The 21,974-nt window shown below is 36.9% G+C and overlaps 1 protein-coding gene across 5 annotated transcripts; it reads right to left on the bottom strand.

Moving 5' to 3' along the window:
• Window positions 1-398: 398 nt before the first annotated feature.
• Window positions 399-20,416, bottom strand: KBTBD2 (kelch repeat and BTB domain containing 2). Of its 5 annotated transcripts, none has more exons than XM_017664405.3 (5): window positions 20,289-20,397; window positions 19,878-20,079; window positions 9,738-10,240; window positions 4,987-5,152; window positions 399-3,124 (listed from the first exon to the last, which is right to left on the bottom strand). In XM_017664405.3, exons 3-5 carry the CDS (start codon window positions 9,905-9,907, stop codon window positions 1,589-1,591), a joined length of 1,872 nt encoding a protein of 623 aa, XP_017519894.1. In that variant the 5' UTR covers window positions 9,908-10,240; window positions 19,878-20,079; window positions 20,289-20,397; the 3' UTR covers window positions 399-1,588. The 5 variants fall into 5 exon arrangements, with proteins under 5 accessions (XP_017519894.1, XP_017519895.1, XP_017519896.1 ...); XM_017664406.3 differs by lacking the exon at window positions 20,289-20,397 and adding an exon at window positions 15,623-15,731 and having other exon boundaries at window positions 19,878-20,271; XM_017664407.3 differs by lacking the exon at window positions 19,878-20,079 and having other exon boundaries at window positions 20,289-20,416.
• Between the last annotated feature and the right edge of the window lie 1,558 nt (window positions 20,417-21,974).

The following is a 21,974-nucleotide window of genomic DNA, read 5'->3' as shown; positions in this document are numbered from 1 at the left end:
CTAGAATCAAATCCTTTTAATTAAGCCCTAACACAATGGCTTTCATTGGAACTGCATGAAATAATCAATCACCTTAGTACTTCAAAAGAAACTGTTCCTAGATCCACCCACCAGAAACTGTGGTTAATTTTGTTTGGGATGAGGTTCAGGCTTTTAAAACTACCCCCAGATGATCTTATGAGACTAGGATTGAAAGTCATTTTCTTTGAACTATAATTTGTTAATACATGGGCACAAATCAGACAATAAAAAAGTAAAGCCAAATGTATTATACACATGAATGTATGTGTATAGATACATAATGTGTGTGTACATGTATCTCAAGCAAAATTCTGTGGAAACCACCCTTAACAAGCTAAACTGACACAGTACAATTAAAGCACAGCATTACACCATCACAAGATACCGAATATATACAATTTATTTAATAAATTAATGTCATTCAAAATACAGTGCCAGAACATTATGCAGTTGAACATGCTAGTAATGTTTGTCATGAAGCACCTGTGCTCATGTTAGATTGGCGGCACCCCGCTACTGCTAGTGGTTCCTGGGATTAATGCCAGAGCAGCACTAGTTACCTGCTCTTCTGCACAGCTAGTGCAGAGAATTCCTGAACAGTTCACCTTTCTAATCCTAACCCCCACACACACAACAGGATAAAAAAAACACACCCTGACAGCTAACAGATATCTATACACAATCACTCTACAGTAATGCTTGTTATTAAATTAAGATGTAATGACCTGGTTAACCCACTCTAAATCTTTAAGATGGAGAAATACAACAGCAGCAGGTAGTTATATGCATGAGCCAATGTTAATGTAATACAGAAAGTGGAGGCATTTACTGATTAAAGCCCCACAGACCCGCACAATGAGGGACTAGCAATTTTTATTGCAAGCCCAGCGACTTAAGTCCACACCTGGTAAATGACCAGCTGATTGGAAGACCTGTATTCTAGATAGACAAGTATAAGTTAGTGAAAAACAGAATACATGCACCTAATAGTATAGTTAGACTGATCCAGCAGTCATAGCTTTCCCTGTGCAATACCATAAAATGGAAGATCTTCCTCAACTACAGTATAGGATTTAGACATTTCTATACCAACATGGACACTAGTGTTAAGTGCAGCTGAATTAATTACACTGAAAAAACTGTATTCCAGGACTTCAAAACAGAAGCATAGGAATGAAATACATATACTAAAATAATCTCAGCATAATTTGATATACCACACTAGGAACAGGAAACTAAGTGAACTTTTTGAACTGTACATACACAGGGCTAACAATGTGTGTTAGATAATCCATATTCTTATGTCCTCATGATACATGTTTATCAATTATTGGATAATCTATTTGATATTATGGAAGCATATCTGTAAGACTCACTGATATATATATATATATTATACATATAATATATATATATTATGCTGATGCAAATAGTAAGTAGGGCATAAAAATAAAATTTATCAAAGATAGATTTTATATACTCATATTTAGTCCTTTCATAGCCTCTCTTATTTAGCAAAGAAAATGAAAAAGCACATAAATCAGGTGTGCACTCCCTGATCTCCCAACTATACAGGTGGTAGTGCAACCATTTCTCCATCTAGTTCAAACTCCTCTGTCCCATCGGGCGAAAAAAGGTAAGTTGGTGGTTTCCATGGAGATTCTTCAAGGCAGGATGGATAAAGTTTCCCCACAGTGCATCGAAAATCTCTCCCTAAGTCCCACAGTACACGTTCAGATATCTGCTGTCGTAGACACCACCGGTCAAGTTCCAGATCATATTGGTAGGTGACATACTTAGCTCTCTCACTTAAATGGGTTTCTCGCATAAACACACAGAGAGAATTCGAGATTACAACAGCTCTAACACAGGGGTCTGAGTACCTCTTAGCAGGGATGTTGGCTGCCATTTTCCACTCATTTTTATTCACATCATAAATTTCCACAGTTACTGAAGACCCATCTATAGTGCCAGAGGGGAGTCTTATGCCAGAATTGGTAGCAATGTGCAACCCTCCAATATAGAAAATTTTATCACCAAAAGCTGCAGCTGAAGCAAAAGACCTACTAGTCTGTCTCATGGCCATTTCTACCCACGAATCAGACCTTGGAAAATAACAGTACATGAGGTTCAATGTCATCACATAAATGCAGTCATGAACCACAACTGCTGCGCTCCACTGCCAAGCACAAGGCAAAGGGCTTACCATTGTCCATTCATCCTTCTCAGTGTCATATCTTTCTACAGTCCTCCGATTAAGTTCTCCACCTACACTATCTCCTCCAATTGCATAGATATAGCCTTCACAGCAAACCAAAGATGGCTTTATGCGGACAAAAAGCATCGGGGTCTTTGGAAACCAGGTATTTTGCTGTGCATCAAACCAATAAAAGCAATTCACAGTTCTAAAGGCAGTCTGAAGTTTGCTTGTTTTACTGTGATTTGTTTTTGTGTTTTTCAGAGGAACTTGACCACCTGCTATGTAGATGTCATTATCAGGAGTTACAACAGTCCCAACCTTATGCAAATCAGCTGGTGGGCTGCATATCTTGTAAACTTTTTCTGCTTGGGGGCTGTAACAGACAGAAGTGTAAAGACTACAAGGATTTTCTGAAGATGCTTCAATGAAAATCATCATCTCTTCTTTAGTCATTCCAAGTCTTGGTTTGAAAAACTTGGGCATGGATTTATACAAACCTTGAACCACTACAGACTTATCATTGGGTGGCAGACCTTGAAACCAAGCTCTCTGGGTTACTTCTGAAAGTGCATCAATTCTTATTTGGCTAAGAACTGAAGACAAATACTGGGATCGCGATTCTGTGTTGTACTCTAACCACAGCATAGCAGCTTCGCGAACTGTCTCCTCCTTTTCCACATTTAAATTGTCACTACTGAGAATGTCTATCAGTAGGTCATGTGACAGCTGCATGAAAGCTTCCTGGTGATACACAGCAGTAAACTTGTGCTCCACCATTCTTTTAGCACTTTGTTTTAATTCCTCACAACTGAAGAGATCAGCAAAACTCAACAATCGCACACAATTCTCTGCATTTATTTTTTTAATTAAATATTCTTGACAACGTTGTAGCACATCTTCTACCTAAAATGGGGGGAAAAAGGCTGATAAAGGCAGGATAGACAACACTTATATATAAAACACAAGTATATTAAGCAGATCCCTATACTGTGGTTTTTATTTTTAGATACATATGTTTGGTCTAAGAGATAATGTCTTCCAGTAGTAATAAAATTAGAAGACTATACATTGTTTTGCATTTCTTCTTCCTGTCCAGTGGCCTACTTAACTGTCCTATTTAGAAGCTGGTAATGTAACATCAAATGGGCTCTTAAAAAACTGAATAGTCTTAAGGGAAAGGTAAGGAAATTCATACTTACATATACTTTTATAGGCTTTAAAATGTATTTATATAGTTGAGAGAGCCATATGAAAACAATGTAAATCACAGTACAGGAAATGATTATTGTTAAGTAGCTGGACTCTGGTCATATGAAGACAGTCGTATGAAACCAGAAAACCATACATAATGACACGGTGATTATAATTTGCCTTTCTTATCTACAGAGGTAAGATAGCCAATCAAAGAAAAACAAATACAGTAATGTGAAGTTATAAATTACCTAGATTTAAAAGACCTTAGTCACTCTTACCTAGATTTAAAAGACCTTAGTCACTCTAAGTTTCCTAGATTTCTTAAGAAAGGAAAAATAGACCTCTGTTGCATGAGAAGTTCTACCTATGTGTTGAATATCACAACAGTTATTATGATACTGAATATCATAATGGTTAACTAGAAGCCGTTTAACGTGAGAAGTGAGGTTGTTTGGAATCAAAAAATGGACTGTCCAATCAATAAACAATATTAGACAAGTGGCCTTACCTCTCTAAGTCTTATGTTTTCTCCTATATAAAAGTGGGAAATCCTTACAAATGATTATTGTCAGGATTAGATGAGAACCTACCTAAAGCATTAGTACAGCACCTGGCAAATCATTTCATGTGATTAATAGTGGAAGACATGTTGGTAGTCATAAAATACCTCATCCCTAGCTTGCCAGGGCAACCCAGTTCAAGAAACAGAGTCCAAGAAGCTACCATGGCCTTCAGTTTCCCCAGAGTTACATGTCCAATAAGTATGATACCACAAGTTTATGGAAAATAAAAAGAGTACAGACCTCAAAAGGAAGAAAGGTATATAGGGCATAACAGAGTTACACCAGGTATTGGCATTCAACTACTGCCACTCATATTCATTCAGCACACATCTATCAAGTACCTACTAGGTATCATGAACTGTGCTCCCAAATTTAACCTTCAGTCTGAAGGTTCTCTCCTTGGAGAAATTTGTTCCTGAAATGCAAAGTGTCATTCCAAAACAAGGAAAGGAATGTGGAAATGTTTTTATATTCCACTTAAGATTTTTAAAAAATTTGAGGCAGAAATAAAGAGTAAAATAGTTCCATATGTAAATTAATCATCACTTTTTATTTTAACTATTTTCCCTCATTAGCTCAATATGGTCACACAGCTATTATAAATATTTAAGTTTGGTAATTTCCCTAAGAAACTTGAAATCTTCTTTGAAAACTAGTACCATCAAAAATTAGTACATCTAAGCTTTTAGCAAAAAAAAATGAAGCAGTGAAATTTAACAGTTAAAAATTATTTTTACTCAAAATCTAAATTTGTAGGTATATTAGGCAGACTATGAAACCATGAAATTTTTACTTATCTTTTAAAGTTCCCATCATAAAAAGTATGTTTACAGGCTGATCAAATCCTACGCTGCTTTGCCTTTACAAATATTAGAGAGAAGAAAACTTTTATCTTCTAAAATCTGCAGTAAGAAAATTACTCAGATTTAAGGTATCACCAATGAAACAATGTTTCTTGAAAAAATAAACTATAATTTATGTATGTAACTTAGAGAAAAAACTGCTTACCTGTAAGAAGCAAGCTGTTTCATAAAGCTGTTCTACAGTGCTGTCATTTATTGCCAAGTTACCCGTGTATGCATAAGTTATTATTATCTGTAAGGTGGCTGCATCCACATTCCTCAGGTGTACGTGTGTCTGTTTGCTTTCACTTAGTCCACTCATGAACATGGCCCTACAGCAGAAAGAGAAAACACAAAGCCTATGGTTTTAGTGTAAAACAAATGCAGAGCTAAAAAAAAAAACTAGACAACTTGAGACGTTTATTTAGATTATTTGCTGATGGACAACTTATAGTGAAAACTTTTGAGGGAAACAATAGAAAGGTATAATCAGTCCACGTATCAGCCAGAGATATACCAAACTACACCACTCAGGTGAATATACTTAATCCTTATACTCTTACAATGGAGTACTCTTCATCAAGAAAACAGTATAACACAGATGAACCTCAAAAACATTATGCTCAGTGAAAGAAACCAATACAAAAGATCACTTATCAGGTGATTCCATTTGTATGAAATGTCCCCAGAAAGCAAATATATAGAGACAAAACAGAGAGTAGTAGTTACCTAGGGCTGTGGGAAAGAATGGTAAGTGACCATAAACAGACAGAAGGTGATGGAAATGTTTCAAATTAAGACTACAGAGATGGCTGTATATCTATCTCTTTAAATAAACTAAAATTCAATTAATTGTACACCTAAAATCAGTGGATTTTATGGTATGTAAATTACAACTCAATAAAGCTGTCAAATTCATTTATTCAAACGATTTCCTAAAAATCTATTATATACACAAAACTATGCTGGAAAGACAATTAGCATTGTGGAGATTACAAAGGAGAACACCCATATATGGGTGAGAGATGAAAAGTCAATGTAAAGACTTACTGCATGCAGAGGAAAAAAGCCTGTAGTAATCAAAAGTGGGTATTCCAACAGTCATTAGCTTGGGCCCCTTGAGGACAAGATGAGAAAGGCATTCAAAATGGGTAAATAGTGAGTCAGGATAAAATGTAACCGTTTTTTTCCAGGGGCATGGCTGAATATGAGGGCTCATGCAGGAGACTGGAAAGTGAACTAGAAAGAGGAGTGGCAGACAGACCAAAGTATTTAAAATGAGGCATAGGGGTCTGAGCTTTTTCTTTGGTAGTAAAGAACACTGAAGGGTTTTAAGCATGGATTTACTAACATAATTGAATGTATTTCACGATGAATACTCCGTACACACCTTAAGGGCCAAGGACTAGAGACAGGAAAACTGGTTATGAGGCTATTACAATAATCTAGATAAGAAGAGGAATATGAGCTAGGGTGGCAGAAATGGATACAAAAGCTATTTACAAAGAAACCAGCACAATCTGGTGATTCTCTGAACATAGGGAATGGGATAAAATAGGAAACAGGGAAAGAATCAAAGCTACCTATTTATTTTCAAGTAAGTACCTGAAAAAATACTGTTTTTTTTTAAACCATTACGAGAAAAATTTTAAGGCCAAGGAAGAAAGTCAATTCTGGGGAAATTTTGGATATATTTAAGATAAGGGTGGTTCAGTCAAATGGAAATAATACAATCATCAGTTAAGAATTTAACATTATTGGAACTCTGGAGAAGGTCAGGGATTAATGCAGTGGATTGTGAATTACTTACAAAGTGACATGTTACAGCCACATAAGCTGTCTGAGGAAGAATAAAAATCTAAAGGAAAACCCCACACAGAAGTCTAATGACCAACCTGAAGTAGAGTTCAATTAGGATAAAAAAGAATGACGGAAAGCTGAGAAAGATTCATCTGAGAAATAAGAACAAGCAGGCCAGGGTATAATGCTATTCAGGGCAACAGAGATGGGGTGTCCAAAACTGTGGAGTCAAGGGTAATAAACACTGAAAAAGCAATCAGTTAGGATGGCTGATGACCTCCTCCCAAAGAATGTAAGACAACCATAAATAAACCCAAAAGAATAATGGAGACAGGAAGAGTTCCTGAAAAACATCCAAGACATGACAAGAAACTCTTTAAAAACATCCACTGCTAATAGCTTCACGTGTTTGACATGGGACAATGGGAGATTAGCAAAAAAAAACTCAAAAAGAATTATAAGTGCTCTGAGTAAAAAATGGAAGATTTAGGTGTCAAGTGGTTTTTATGTCTATTCTAGTAGAAGGTTATAACTCTGGAAGAAGTAAGGTAAGGGAACAGCTAACTATATAGATGACACTGAGACTGTTTAGACTAGGTTTATGATGAACCAGAATCGTAAATTTCTATGAAGAAACTTTTTCCTTAAGACCCAAGATATCTAGCCAACCTAATTACAAAACCTTCAAACAAGTATTTTTAAGAAATAGCAAATACTGAATATTATACAATATCAAAACAGGCTTAAGTACTACAGTGGGAGAGTTGCTGAGAAATTAATTCTCAAGTAATTCTCTCACTTGGGTTCTAAAATGAACTGTAAATGTTACTAAGAAATGGAAACCACTATTTCAGAGGTTCTTTTGGTTCTTGGTGGAATGGAATTGGTAATTCAAACTACAAAGGAAGAATGTATCTAGTTAAAAAGGCAGAATTTCTAACAGTAGATTTCTAATGGTAAAGATTGTAGCAATATATGTAAAGATACTCAAATCTACAAACATGAAAGAATCCAGTCAAAGAACACATGGGAAAAGATCAAATTATTATTGAGGGAGCTTATGATAATCCACCCCACTGAGAGAAAAGATATATATGGGAGACAAATATATTAATGCTTTTGTCTTGTGGATTATAAAACTGGCCCAGACACTGGGTCTTACAGATGGGTAGCTTTAATCCCAAACACATAGTGGACTATTCTTTCTATTTATTGTTCTTTCTACTTATTTTCACTTAGCTGATTTTTTAGGGAGAATATATTCTCCCAGAAGACCAGGGATGCTAAAGAAAGGAAACAGTGATAAAGAAAAAAGACTTTGTTATTTTTAAGATTGTAACATTAATGGAAGACTTAAGTTTCTTGGTTTTCAGCAAAAAAAGAGTAATACATGAGGTTTTTTTCAGCAAAAAGACTGACATCCAACCCACTCAATTAAAGATTAATAATAACCTCATGGCTAGAGAATTTTAAAGAACAGTGTCATCAATACAATCACATAAATAATGAGGAAGGAAAAAAAGGGAAGATATCTAAATAAACCCACGTTACTTCCTGTTAAAGATGACAACATAGAAACTACTACAGAACTTCTGCATAGGTTTAAAAGTTAGACTAGACAGTTGCTATGATTATTACCACAAAAGATTCTATTCTATCATTACAAATGCCCATCTGAAAATCCACAACTAAGGCATAAAAAAGCTCTTTTCAGTAACAGGCAATCAATTTATAATTAATGGCCATTAAAAAGGGAGAGCTAATAGGTCCAGGCATTGACTGAACCTGTAACCTCAAATTTCTAGCACAGTTTACTAAGCCAACAGACCTGGGGGGCGGAAAAGCCATCACACCATATGGGAAGCTTTTAAATATACAAATTTTCAAACTGTCTTACATACACCCAGTGAATAAATTTAGGTGTGAAATCCAAGAATCTCTGTTTGTAAAAGTACCCAAGGGGCTTCTGATGACAACCAGACTCTAGAACCACTGTTCACAAGATGCTAAGCTTTCTGAGATGAGAAAACAAGTATCTGACATTGCATGAATAATCCGCAGCTTAACCTGAAACAATTACAAACACAGCAAAAACAACTAGCATTTGGGCCTTAGCTTCTGTAATCACCATCAGATGTGTTATACTGAGGGATGTGAAATTTCTACACTTCATGTTAGCCTTATTAGCCTTGAAAAGTGAAGATTAAACCTGCCCTGTCTAGCAGCCGTCACTAAAGAGCAGCAGAAATGAACTTTCATGGCTGATCTCTACTTATGGTTGTTAGTATTTATTGTAGGAATATACTGATCCACATTTAATTCATCTTTATTCACCCTGTCCCTTTCAAGTATTAAGTAAAAATTCAACCTAAGGGCAGAGAAGAAATAAAGGAATTTTTATATGCTTTAGCTTCTATTTCCCTCATCAATCACATAACAGAGAGAAACCTACTTCAAAAAGATTCAAAGTTGCAAAACATCATAAAAATGTAAAATTAAGGTTTATTTATATTTAACAAATAACTACTAAATTCTGAGACACAGAACACATTAATATGTTATTAATTATTAAACATTTAAATCTGGCAAGGAGTCTGATAGGCTAAGTGGATAACACAAATGACAACAGTAACCAAGAATGAAAAAAAAATACATTTTTGCAAAGGAAACAGAAGTGCTTAACATGTCTCAATAGCACCACAATTATCCTCTGAAGTTACTGAGTCTACTGTAATTCTTTAATTTATAAATACCATTTTCTAAATTTAATACTTTAAAAATTTCAAGAGTAAAAGAACATCACCCCACTTGCTTTTCTTTCTTTTAATGGAAAAATAGTACTCTGAACTTATCTTACCATCATTAACTTTTCCTTAATTTCAACAAGTTTGTTGTATTTAATATTTAAACCTTTGTAGAAACTTTTCACCTGTTTTCCTTACTTATACATGCCAGGAAGTAATTTGGTAAGCACTATATCATCTGAATAGAAAATGTAAGCAAAATATTAAGACACATAATTTAAAAAAATTTAAATAATGTTTAAAAAAATTCCTACTAAAAGAAGCTAATAGTCTGCATTTGAAATTACAAACCAATTAGGATTAAAGTACTTACCTAAAATAAGAGCTACATGTTGCAAGAACCATCTTATGACAAGGGAATTCAGTGCCCTCAACAATTAACACTATGTCAGTAAACAACTGCTGCTCATAAAACATTTTTAACTGTTCCAACAAGGACACAGCATACTCAGTATTAATCTGCCTCTCGTCTTGAGTGGACATGACTGTATTCCATTAATATCTCCCAGAACAGATCAGAAAAGTCAGTACTGATGGAAAGTCAAGTGAATGTTTCAGATATAAAGGAGAAACTCTGCTTGCTGTTATCTGCAGTATTCAGACCAAGACTGACATATTCATTAATGAACAGTATATTGTTATAGGTTTGTAACCACTCTTAGGTCATCATGTGTTAATTAAGTTCTTCAGAGTTTTTTCAACAGTCTGGAGACATCTTGCTCAAACTTGCAATTGTGCAGCTCATGAGTGAAAGAGAGTAACACACGAGGTAGATTTTGTGACAACATCGTAGTTCTGTGGATCCCTTTGGAGTAACTAAAAATAAAGAAAAGTCAGTTAGAGTATCTAGGTCACTACATTTTTGGAATATAATGTTTAAAATGCCAGACTTAAATATAAATGATATTTAGTGAAGTTCAACTTTAGACATTACCATAAAAATGAAAAATAAGGGACATTTTTAGTCTACTACATTAAAAATAAAACTGGAAAAAATTAACATTTGCAGTTTTAACTTTTTGCTTTCTATATAAAATACAAACATTCTAGAAAATAAGGAGTGTATCAATCAGCATACATAAAGAATTTAAATTACTAGCAAAGCCAGATCTCCTTTTTATTTTTTTAGTATCATTAATATATAATCACATGAGCAACATCGTAGCTACTAGATTCCCCCCATTATCAAGTTCCCAGCACAGACCCCATTACAGTCACTGTCCATCAGCCTAAGATGCTATAGAATCACTACTTGTCTTCTCTGTGCTATACTGCCTTCCTTGTGCCCCCACCCACCACATTATGTGTGATAATGGTAAATGCCCCTTATTCCCCTTATCCCTCCATTCCCACCCATCCTCCCCAGTCCCTTTTCCTTTGGTAACTGTTAGTCTGTTCTTGGGTTCTGTGAGTCTGCTGCTGTTTTGTTACTTGAATTTTTCTTTGTTCTTATACTCCATAGATGAGTGAAATCACTTGGTACTTGTCTTTCTCCACCTGGCTTATTTCATTGAGCATAATATCCTCTAGTTCCATCCATGTTGTTGCAAATGGCAGGATATGTTTTCTTCTTATGGCTGAATAATATTCCATTGTGTATATGTACCACATCTTTATCCATTCATCTACTGATGGACACTTAGGTTGCTTCCATTTCTTGGCTATTGTAAATAATGCTGTGATAAACATAGGGGTGCATATGTCTTTTTGAAACTGGGCTCCTGAATTCTTAGGGTAACTTCCTAGGAGTGGAATTACTGGGTCATCTCCTAGTTATTTTAATGGCAATATATTACCGTAATTTAAAATAAGAAAAATATCCCTTTCTCTTGCATTGAGATTCTCATTCGGAGGAATTATTTTAAATGTATTCACAAAGGCTTTAATTTAAATTACTTAAAGTATAAAGTAAGTAGATTCAATTTGCTTATTTCCAATGTATAAATTACATATTTTTTAAACTTACAGTTCAATCCTGTAAGTGTATGCAATGTATCTCTTTGTACAGTGGTTCCTTCCTAGAAATCTTTATAAAAGTGTACAACTTCAGAGAATAAAGAAACAAAACACAATAAAAAGACCTATTTTCCTACATGAAGACTCATTATATTTACAAATATGAATGTTCTCCAAAATGTGTAAATTTAATATAAAATCCAACCCAAATTTATAGAAGATTGATATGGAAGAATCACAACTTACCAAGATATTTGAGGGAAAAAGGGCCAGTTTTTCCTCATGACTGATTAAATATTAAAATTCACTGCAAATCTACAATAAGCCCAAGTAAACTTAAGATATAAGATATGATAAAGATAAGCATGGCATTTCAAACTTGGAACAACTGACTAATCACTCAAGCAAGCAAAAAAAAAAAAAAAAGACCAAAAAACAGCCAACCAAGGGTTTAGTCATACTGCAAACCATTCCTCAAAAGAAATTCCAGCTATATTAAAGTTTAACTTTAAAATGTTATTTGAGTCAGTATTTACAACTTATGGCGAAGGAATTACAAATCAGGAGAAAAGAGAAAATGGATACAGAATGCTAGTAACAGTAATGCTAGCTAAAAACTATCACCTCTTTCCCAATTACATGATTTAGTTCCCATCATCAGAAAGTCAAATACTACTGACATGAAACCTATAAATATGACCCTCATTGGAACCACTAACATTTTTTCTCACAAAATATCACCCATGTCAAAGAGAAGATCATACTGTACACTTCCTGCAAAACTATACTATTACTTGAACTGTTTAACTTGATACAGACTGTCAAATTTCCAGGCAGTTAACTGTGTAAGTAACTAAAATGGGTGCAAAGGCAGTGAGACTTTGGTCATTTAAGGTAATGACTTTGCTCTTCCAGATCTGAAAGTTACACTATAATTCTAAGTTCTACTACTACTACATCTTCTAAGGCCAATCATACCTAAAATCACCGGCTATTTTCACATAAGGACTAGTGTTAGGGTGTGGAAAAACAAGCATTCCTACACAGGGCTGTAAGCTGATATTTATCTACAGGTCCTTTATTCAAAACTCCTGGAGCTACAAGTGTTCTAGAATTTACAATTTTTTGGATTTTACAGAAGTAATGTGGTACATATATCATATCTTGTAAGACTCAGAGTCTGGAGCAGCACTCCATAACAGAACATACTATCTTTGCTGTGGAAAATACGAACAGTGTGAAAAATAATACTATATATAGCCTCATGTTACTTCACGTCAGGTTTTGCAAAGTTTTTTTAAAAACTTGATTTTAAGGGCTTTTTGAATTTCAGAATTACAAGTGAAATATTATAGAGAGCATAATTATATAAAAATATAGTATTTGTCACTATAAATGCATAACACCTCAATCAATTCTACCTCTAGAAATTTATCTTACAGAAATGCATGTATTAATAAACTGAATGTACTAACCCCAGCTACAGGATCCAAAACTGTCCCATCTATATTTAAACCAGGCATCAGGAACTGAAAGCCAAGGCTAAGAGGAATTTGGATCACAACACTAGACCCCAGAATTCTTTGCAGACTAGCTGCACAGACTCAATTTAGGTCATTTCTTTAATCTATACTATGACCTGAGTTTTTGGAATGACTCTTTTGGGCCCCATTTAATTTGTTTTGTCCTGGTTTTACTAGCTTTGATATTTTAAAATCAGATGCATAAAACTATTAAAACATATGAAATTTACTTTTATAAAGCAGCCAACTTTACATAATCCTCATTATCACTGTTTTATGCACTCGTATTTTCCACCCTTTCCTTTCTAATCTAGGGTACATTTTCTTCCTGATGAGGTCGTTTTTATTTAGGATATCTTAATATTAAAATAGGCAGAAAGAGTAAGTCATTCAGATTACAAATTAAGTAAGTAAAGATCTGTATGTAGGGCAACTCAAAATAAAATTAAAAGTCACTTTTCTGGGAACGAAAGACCATATTAACTAAAAATGTGAAAAGCTGCAATGTTTAAGATGATTAACCAACCTTCAGACATCCATAACGTGAACATTTTCTATAACTATTCCCTCTCTTCTAAAAACAAAATTTGAAATATCTTAAATACTCTGAAACATTTCAGTCTGCACTATATTCATTATTACTAAGTGATCTGACACATCTTACAAATTTTCCCTCTTTAATATACTGTGTCATATATCATTCTGTATTACCTCTAAAAATAACTTCAGAATAAGTCACACATCCTGTTATCTGCAGAAGTTAGCATCCTTAGACTGAACAGTTCTGAGGCATCAAGGGAACAGCTTAATTTTATTATATATTAATGGCTACGTTTAACTCAACAAATGTTTATTGAGTATTTACTAAGTGCTGGCCATTGTACTCTACTTTGAGAGTTGCCAACCACTAGAACTCCAAAACCCCAAATGCACTTACTTTTACCATAGACTACAGCCAAAGCCATGACTGTCATTTAAAAACAGCATGCTTCAAAAAACCAATTATTCCAGACAAACCAAATAAAAAAAGAGGCAGGCAAATGAGTTGAGTATAAGAACCATTTTTCTTAAGATTTAGCCATCTTGACCTTTCATTTCCAAACTTTGGATAAAGAAGTTAAGTACAAGAAATTTTATTCTTAACCATAAGAAAAACTGCATGTAAAATGAGCAAAGGAGGTAGTAGCTGGCACTTGGCCACACTACTAACAGTGTAGGAGGAAAAACTTATCAAAGACCTATCTGAGCCTTCTGATTTTTATTACCCTTCTGATTTTTATTAATATATGTGATGAGTATCTAATTTTTTAAAAAAGTTCAAAAGGTATACTGCTCTCTTTTCTCATCACAAAGACCAAACATTTTAGGCTTTGCAAGCCATAAGGTCTCTACCCCAAATGTTAACTGTAGCCTGAATGCAGCAAAAGATAACATGTAAGCAAATGGATCCAATTGTTTTTCAATAAAACTTTTTTACAAAAATAGGCTTCAAGCCACATGCATCAATCTCTGCTTCAGACTGGTTTTTGATCAAATAATGTCAGTGACTAAAATGCATAATTCAAGTTATTTTTCCTAGAAGAATGTTTTCCCTTCATATCACAAAACAAGGAAAAAGCACAAACCTTAAATACTTGAAAAGTTGAATATAACTCTTACTCTAACCTCTACATATTCCATTTTTTTTCCCCAACAAGTATTTCAACACCTGTTAACTAATCACACAACTGCTTACTCCCACCTAGTTGGTGCAGGTTCATGGGACTCCTGAAACACTTTTTCATTTATCTAGTGAGTTCCCCCTCTATTAAGGTTAAAAAAAAAAAGGTACATTCCAAGATAATCTGTTGAAAAAAATCTCAAAATGAGAAAAAACTATCAAGTCAAAAACAAATTACTATTTTTACCAACTATAGCAATATCTAAGTAGATCTGAAAAACAGAAGATGTATACAACACAACACTATGTACAGATATTTAGTGGGCACATGGATTCATCTGATGAACCAAAGGCCAGAAATTGGGAAATGACTGTTACACTGTAACATGCTACAATTCCTAATACCAGTCACCTCAAGACTAATGGGAAAGTCCTGTATATTTAAAGCTGGTCATTTGAATGTATTACACAGTAGAAAATGCCAACAAGAGGAAGATTAAATGGGAGTCACACAAACAAAATATAATGAAATTCATAATCTAATAAGAGTGGAATATACTATGACATATAAACTATGGATATTCTTACTCCTTTTTCTAAGTTCTGGGCTCAGTTCAATGTTTTTGATGGATCTGCTTGATAGAGAATAACAGCAATGAGTAAGATTATAATACTATACACAGGATGAGATCCTTTCCTCCACTCTCTACTGACTTTCTCCAGTAGAATCTGCAGACTTTCTGCAAGTACAGGACAAGAGCTTCCTATAAAATCAGGAAATGTACAAATTAACTGAGACTGAGGGGAAAAAAAACAAAAATTTTGGCTCTAATGTATCTTTTCTAGGATACCAAGCCTTCAAGGTGAATTCCAGCCCATAAAATAGTTTCAAAACAAACACTGTTATTAAATGATTATCAGGATTAAATGAGTCAACAATCCCATAGTAATATACACAATTCTACTTAAATCTGAAACACCTTTTACAGAAAATTATTTCAATAGATTTTCCTCCCTTACATAACCCACATGACTATAAAGTAAATCTTCAGAGCTAACCTGATTTTTCATTTTCTCCATAAAGGCAGAAATGTAGAAAAATCTAACTTTCAAACCACAAGTACTCCAGAAGTTTAAGTTGGTTGTCTGAAATCCTCAATTCACTTTCCTATAAAATAACAGTATAAAAAAGGCATTTAAGTCTTTAAGTTACAAAAGCAAAAATATGCCCAAAAGTTTATCTGCAAAGAAAATTTACACAAAGTAAAAACTACTGTTAACACTAATTCAAAAAATAATAGTAATGACAGATCTTATTATATTCATTTTATAGATTCTGAATATTGATACTAAAGGGAAAGGAACCAAGATTAATTGGAGAAAGGTATGAAATGTTGAAATTAAAAAAAATAATCTCAAATATTCTTAAGAGTTTTCAGAGGTTGATGGCAGGGGTTTTTATTAAGGGGGAGGGACAGTGTCTAATCTCACTTAGAAACCTAATTTTCATTCCCACAGGTATGTCATTTGTAGTGCCTTTTCATTGGGTATCTCCAAAAACACAAATAGAAGCAAAGCAAGCTACTCCAACATTAACCAGGCAAAACCTGGAGGATCAAGGCAAGAATAAAGGATTAAGTACTGAATGTGAAAATGAGATGGATCAGCAATTACCTGCACTGTATTAAATGAAGGAGGGATAAAAAGATGGGAAGAGCTGCAAACAAGGGCCGCACAGAAACTATACAGTAGGAATGAATCAGTGTTAGAGACAAGGGTGTGGGCTATAGGTCAACATCTGTTTGAAGCACTTTGACAGTTACTAACTTGGTGGTGCTGCATCTTCCAGTGCAACAAATGTTAATACAGAAGATAGAAAACTTTTGTTGGAAAAGATCCACTGTGGAGCCAAACTGCTTGGGTTGAAAACCCAATTCTGCAATTTACGGGTTGTGTGATCTTTCACAGTTATTTACTTTCTGTGCCATAGTATGCTCATCAGTAAAATAGGGGATAAAAACAGAATTCTTCTCAATGAATTAAGGATTAAACAGGCTTCATAAAGAACTTGGAACAGTACCTGACACATAACACTACAACATAAATATCTGAAATTATTTATCTTAATGCAGTTAATGGTCAAGCTTTTGGTAGCACTTTTCCAACTCCTAAATCTCCACACCTACACCAGGTCTACAGGTCCCAATGACAAGGTTTCAGCACCCAGAGTTCTCTTTTCACCGAGGCTGAATGGCATTTTATAGATACAAGAAATTCATTCAAAGATTTTAGATGTATTTTGATGGCACAAATTATGAAACAAACTAGTTTAAACAAATCTTGAGAAGGCTGATGCCAGCATAAAAAAACTAAATAAGAGTCCAGGAAGTCACCAGTCAAAAACAAGCCTTTCTTCATTCAATGAGGAGACAGGTTTCTCCTCAGGGAGGACAAAATATTGGTGCCAGAAATAGTCTGCTTTCAAGTTAGTCAAAACCACCCTGACAGTTGAGAATGTTTGGAAGACATTACATGGTCTCTCAATTGTCATACACTACCACAAAGAGAATTTTTGGAGTTGTGACAAATATCAATCAAAAAACAAACACCTTGCCTTTTGAAGAACTTATCAAGTTTGATTAATTTCAGTATAGCTTGCCCCTACTATGGTAAAATTCAGAGCACAGGACTATTTCCTTGTGTTGCCCTTCTCCAATCACGCTGAAAAGACTACATAGCTCCATTACATTAATTATGCTCTGTGCCCTAAATAAATTCAGGTCACAAGTATAAGCTTCTATACTACACTGTGATTAATATATCACCTCACTTTAAAAAAATTAAACAAGAACATAAAGGAGATGTCGTCTGTAATAGAATAATTATATGAGTGTAGTATGTCCATTTATTTTGGATTATCACTTTTTTTTCCTCTCAGTTCTCTGCACAGTGACTTAAGAAAACAAAAGCAAAACTGACCTTAACTTTTTCTCTGGGATTTCTTTTTCCACCAAGTCAATGATTTTTTTTTCAATCACAATAGCAGAAGAAAATATTTCCCAGATATTCAAACATTCTCACAAGGTCTTTAAGGGCATACCCACTTAACACGACTGTTCAAGTTTATCGGTCACATAAAAAAGAAAGTAAACTAAGGAATACTTAGAAACCTCTTGCCTACCATGGAAGCTACTACATATCATCACTTGTCAGAGGTATTGGGAGTGGAGGAGAGAAGAGAAGTTTAAAAACCTCTCATTAATTATTTTCTCCAAATGTACAATAATCCCTTTTCCCCACACTGAGGAATCTAGGTACTGCAAACTCCCGGGAAAGGAACCATGAGTAATCTTCACATACTTAAAAAGTTACTTTAAAGAGATTAATCAAGTTTTTTTCTAAGTCTATGAGTTATTTGAATATTACCTGCTCTATTCACACTCCACAAAACTGAAATAAGACTGAGATAAAAGGAAGGACTTTGACCTTTTCATTCATGTATTTTATGACAGCAAAACAAATCATTCTCCCTGGTCTTAGGAATGTGGGCGAGGAGAAAAACTCTTCTAAATAAATGTGTAAAATCTTTGGGAAAACCAAGGTATCTTTTAGCTTTTAAAACTCGTTCCAGTTTCTAAGAATTTACCATCCACCTTAAACACATTCAGTGTTCAATGTTTGGAGCTTTCACTAAACCAGAAGAAAATCTACAGAAGAGTGTGACTTAAATACTGACACCTTTATTCCCACCCATCTCCTTACAAACCCTAGGAATAACTAAAGTTGACAATTTTATGGTTATGCTTCTTATGAGGGCAAAGAAGGGAGGAGAGTTACGCCTCCTACAAAACTGAGTGGAGAAAACAGCAGTACGCTATAAAGCACGCTGAACAGAAATGTCGCACTCTTGCAGCGTTTACTGACAGACAGCTTCTTGAGGATTTCAGGGCCCAATCTATGAAGGGGCTTCAATAAGCACCAGACCAACAAAAAAATCAAAGTGAAGAGGTAAGTTTAACACCAGTTAGCAGCCAGATGGAAAGAACAGCAAAATTCCACATCGAGGAGACTGCAAAACAACTAGACCGGTTTGACTTTACAATTTACGTTAGGTCAGATAAAAAGTCCTTCTGAAAACAAAAAAAATCAGGAAAAAAAAGTCCTCACCAAAGGTTAAAATAAGTCACAACTGCAAGAATCTTAAGCCCACACCACTCAAATTCAGGGAAAGAAATCAGTTTTTCAAAAGAAGAGAAATAAAACTCACTCTATTAGTTGCCTCAATGGAAGATAATTTAATTGTGGTCAGCATATTGCTGATAGCATTCTGTTTCTGAATGCTCAGTGAGACAAACTTATAGATTCATGTGTAAGTAACACGTGACCAGTCCTGAACCCTGTTTTTAAAAGGCTAAATGATATAGGAGACAGATACTTCACACAAACATTCCCTTTTAAAGTTAATTTTACATTTTGGATTCTTTTTCTAGTTTCACTTGAAAGGGCCATCGTGGTAGCGGGACAACTCTAGAGATCTGAGGCCCATAGTGTGTATTCTTGTCTTTGTGAGGTCGTTATAAAAAGAAAGCTTAGACTGTTACACCAGGAAAAAAAAATGTTAACTCAAAAAAACTGCTCCACATCAAACTAAGGCATACTCTACTCCGTGGTTTCTCAATTCACAGGGAGAGGTGGTCGAGTTCAAGCAAGTTAACGATTTCAGTCTAAAGTAAACACGTACACAGTTCTCCGTTTCAAACGGTAGCTTCTGCTTTCTTTTCAAAATCATTAGTAGATCATAATGGCACCTCTGTTAATCTAGTCATCTCCTGGTTATTCTACATGTACCAGGGAAGAAAAATGAAACGGCTTGCCTTCCTTCGACCCACCATCTCGCGAACCCGTCTCGAGTTGTTAAGGGAAAAAGCTTTATTTCGGAAAGGGTGGGCACCATCCGGAGTCAGGACGCCGCCCGGGAGACCAGCGGCCGCTCAAAGGCCGGCGGCCCGAAGCGGAAGTCCAACGAGCCGGTGCGCCCCGCTGCCCCAGCCCCGCGACCCGGCAGGGCTCCTGGCTGCAAAGGGGCCGCCGCGAGGTGCGGAGGGCGGCGCCGGCCGCCAGCGCCCCCCACCCCCCCACCGCCCTCAGCGGAAGCGTCTCGGGTTTGAAAGATGCCGCCGCCGCCCCCCGCCCGCCTAGCCACAAAGGGCCGAGCCCCCTCCAAGCGCAGCCCTCCTCCTCCAATTCCTCTACGGGTCGTCGCGGGGTCTCTTCTCCTGCCCGCTCCCTCCCGGTGCTGGCTGTGCCTGCTCACCCGAGTTCCTCAGTCGCGACGGTTAGGATCCCGTGCCGCCGGCTGCGCCGAAGACACTAGGGCCCTCGGACGCGGAGGCGGGGGCGTGGCCCTCCCGCTGCGGACAGGGCGGGGGTCGCGCCTCTGCCTCCGGCCCAGGACTGGCGCCGCCGCTTCCTCGTCCTTCCGGCTTCCCCTCGCGCCCTCCCTCGGTCGGCCGGTCCTGCGCGGAAAGCAGCGTCTTCTGCGGGTGCCGCCGCACGCTCCTCAGGGCCCGACCTCCTTGGAGAGCTGGGAGCGCGCGGCCAGCGGAGCGCTGGCCGGCCCTCAGCGAGTTCCCCTTCCCGCCCCTCGCGCCGAGCGCCACAAACGGCAGTTCTGCAGTTTCCCTGGTTCTTGAGCCGCCCCCCGCCCCTTCACTAGCCCCCTTACCCCGCCTCTTTCCTTTGCTGGAGCCCACCGGAAAGCCCAAACAATTGGATCCACGCAGGCGCGAAGGAGGAAACGGCTAGAACAGGAAGGGCGGGGGCGACGCGAGCTGACGGGGGAACGCTCTTCGAAGGGCTTTCCCGGGAAAGGTCAGCGGAGGGCGCGTGCGCGCCGAGGGGGTCGCTTCCCCAGACCCGCGGGTCTTGGTGACGCCCGCGGGTTCTGGCGGCGGAACTTGCGGCTTAACCTGCGAAAGGAGAGGCCGGAGAAATGCCATGCTAGGAAATCCAGACAGCAAAGCGCCGAATTACATGCCATGGACTCTTCCCCCTTTGAAATACGGAAGGTTGCAGACTGGGTCTGGGACTGGGAATAAGGGGGCTAGACAACAGACCAGGGGACGAAGGGGAGACATGGGAGACTGGCTGAGTGGGCTCTATCTCCTCGTCCCCTTGTCTGCAAAATACGCTCTCCACATTACAGTCCAGGTTCGGTTTTGCCGATCTCTTCCAGAAAGTGTTCATGTACTGGTTTCTCAAGGCGAAGGAAAAACTCAAAGCAGCACCCGAAAGAGCCCGCAGCTCTGGGGAGAGAATCGTGGGCGTGCGGAGGAGATTCTCAGCATGTGGAGCTTCAGACAGTTTTGTGCTGCAATGCGGTGGTTGCCTGCTCCCCTTCAGCCGGTTCCAGAGGTTCGCCTTAAGCTTCACAAAGCGAAGCCTTTGTTAGCCTCTGATGGCTGTGGCCCACGTTGGTTTGGCTTATTTGGTACAAATTGCTAACAGGCAGAAAGTTGTAGATTTGGTCTATTTGGAAAGTTTTTTGTGAATCAAAAATGGTCAGGAATGGCCACACAGACTTCACCTGCCTTTGTAACTTCCACTTTTAGCAGAAGCCCAATCTGAAGAATGTACATGACTAAATTACAAACTAAAAGCGTATACATTACTGAAGAGCCTCTTCCTGTAGGATAGGTTAGATGTGCTGAATGCACACAGAGATAAGTGTATCTGGGACTATTGAAAAAGGATTTACAGTACAATTTAGAAACAATTCATTCAACAAATCTTAACATTGAGTGTCCACTATGCTATCACCTTGCTTAGTCTGACTAAATGTTTAAGTGTTTTAATATAAAAAAAGCCACACTGAAGATTCAGTTATTTAACAAATGCTTGAGCACTTACTGTGCCAAACGATCCTCGAGATGCAAAGTAGAAGAAGGCAGAAACAATAAATAATACCTATGGTAAGAGTGTTTCATCTTGTAGACAACAGCCATTTAAGATTTTTAAGGAGGAGAATATTGTGGTAAGATTTTAGAAAACTAATTCTGAAGCATAGTGGATATCAGACTGGAAGCAGGGGTCCTAGTTAGAAGACTGTTAAAATAGTTCAGACAGGAGCTATGGGTTTAATGTAATTTAGTGGCAGTGAGGATAGTGAAGCAAAGATGGATTTGAAACTAGCTAGATACGATAAAACTTGGTTACTCTAAGGATGAGGGAAAGTAAGAAGTGAAGGATGACAGTTTTCTAATCAGAGTGGTTAGATATTAATATCTAACCTTAGAAAGTAGCTAATTGTCAGGATGAAAGGCCTAAAAATATGTCATTTTAATAGCTATTCAGTTAGGAATCCATTTGGCTGCAAGTAAAAAAAGGTTCTATTGCTATGACTTAAATAGGG

Source organism: Manis javanica, chromosome 6 (assembly GCF_040802235.1).
Source record: "Manis javanica isolate MJ-LG chromosome 6, MJ_LKY, whole genome shotgun sequence".
Lineage (NCBI taxonomy): Eukaryota > Metazoa > Chordata > Mammalia > Pholidota > Manidae > Manis > Manis javanica.
The sequence above is the reverse complement of the archived record's forward strand: the minus strand, read 5'-3'. Positions and strand labels throughout refer to the sequence as shown.

What these genes read in the sequence shown, in the direction of transcription:
- KBTBD2 (XM_017664407.3), bottom strand. Translation starts at nt 9,907, where the DNA reads ATGTCCACTCAAGACGAGAGGCAGATTAATACTGAGTATGCTGTGTCC. An exon ending in ACATGTAGCTCTTATTTTAG is followed by an intron (nt 5,153 to 9,737) that starts GTAAGTACTTTA and finishes TTTCTGCTGTAG; the next exon opens with GGCCATGTTCATGAGTGGAC. An exon ending in AAACAGCTTGCTTCTTACAG is followed by an intron (nt 3,125 to 4,986) that starts GTAAGCAGTTTT and finishes CCCCCATTTTAG; the next exon opens with GTAGAAGATGTGCTACAACG.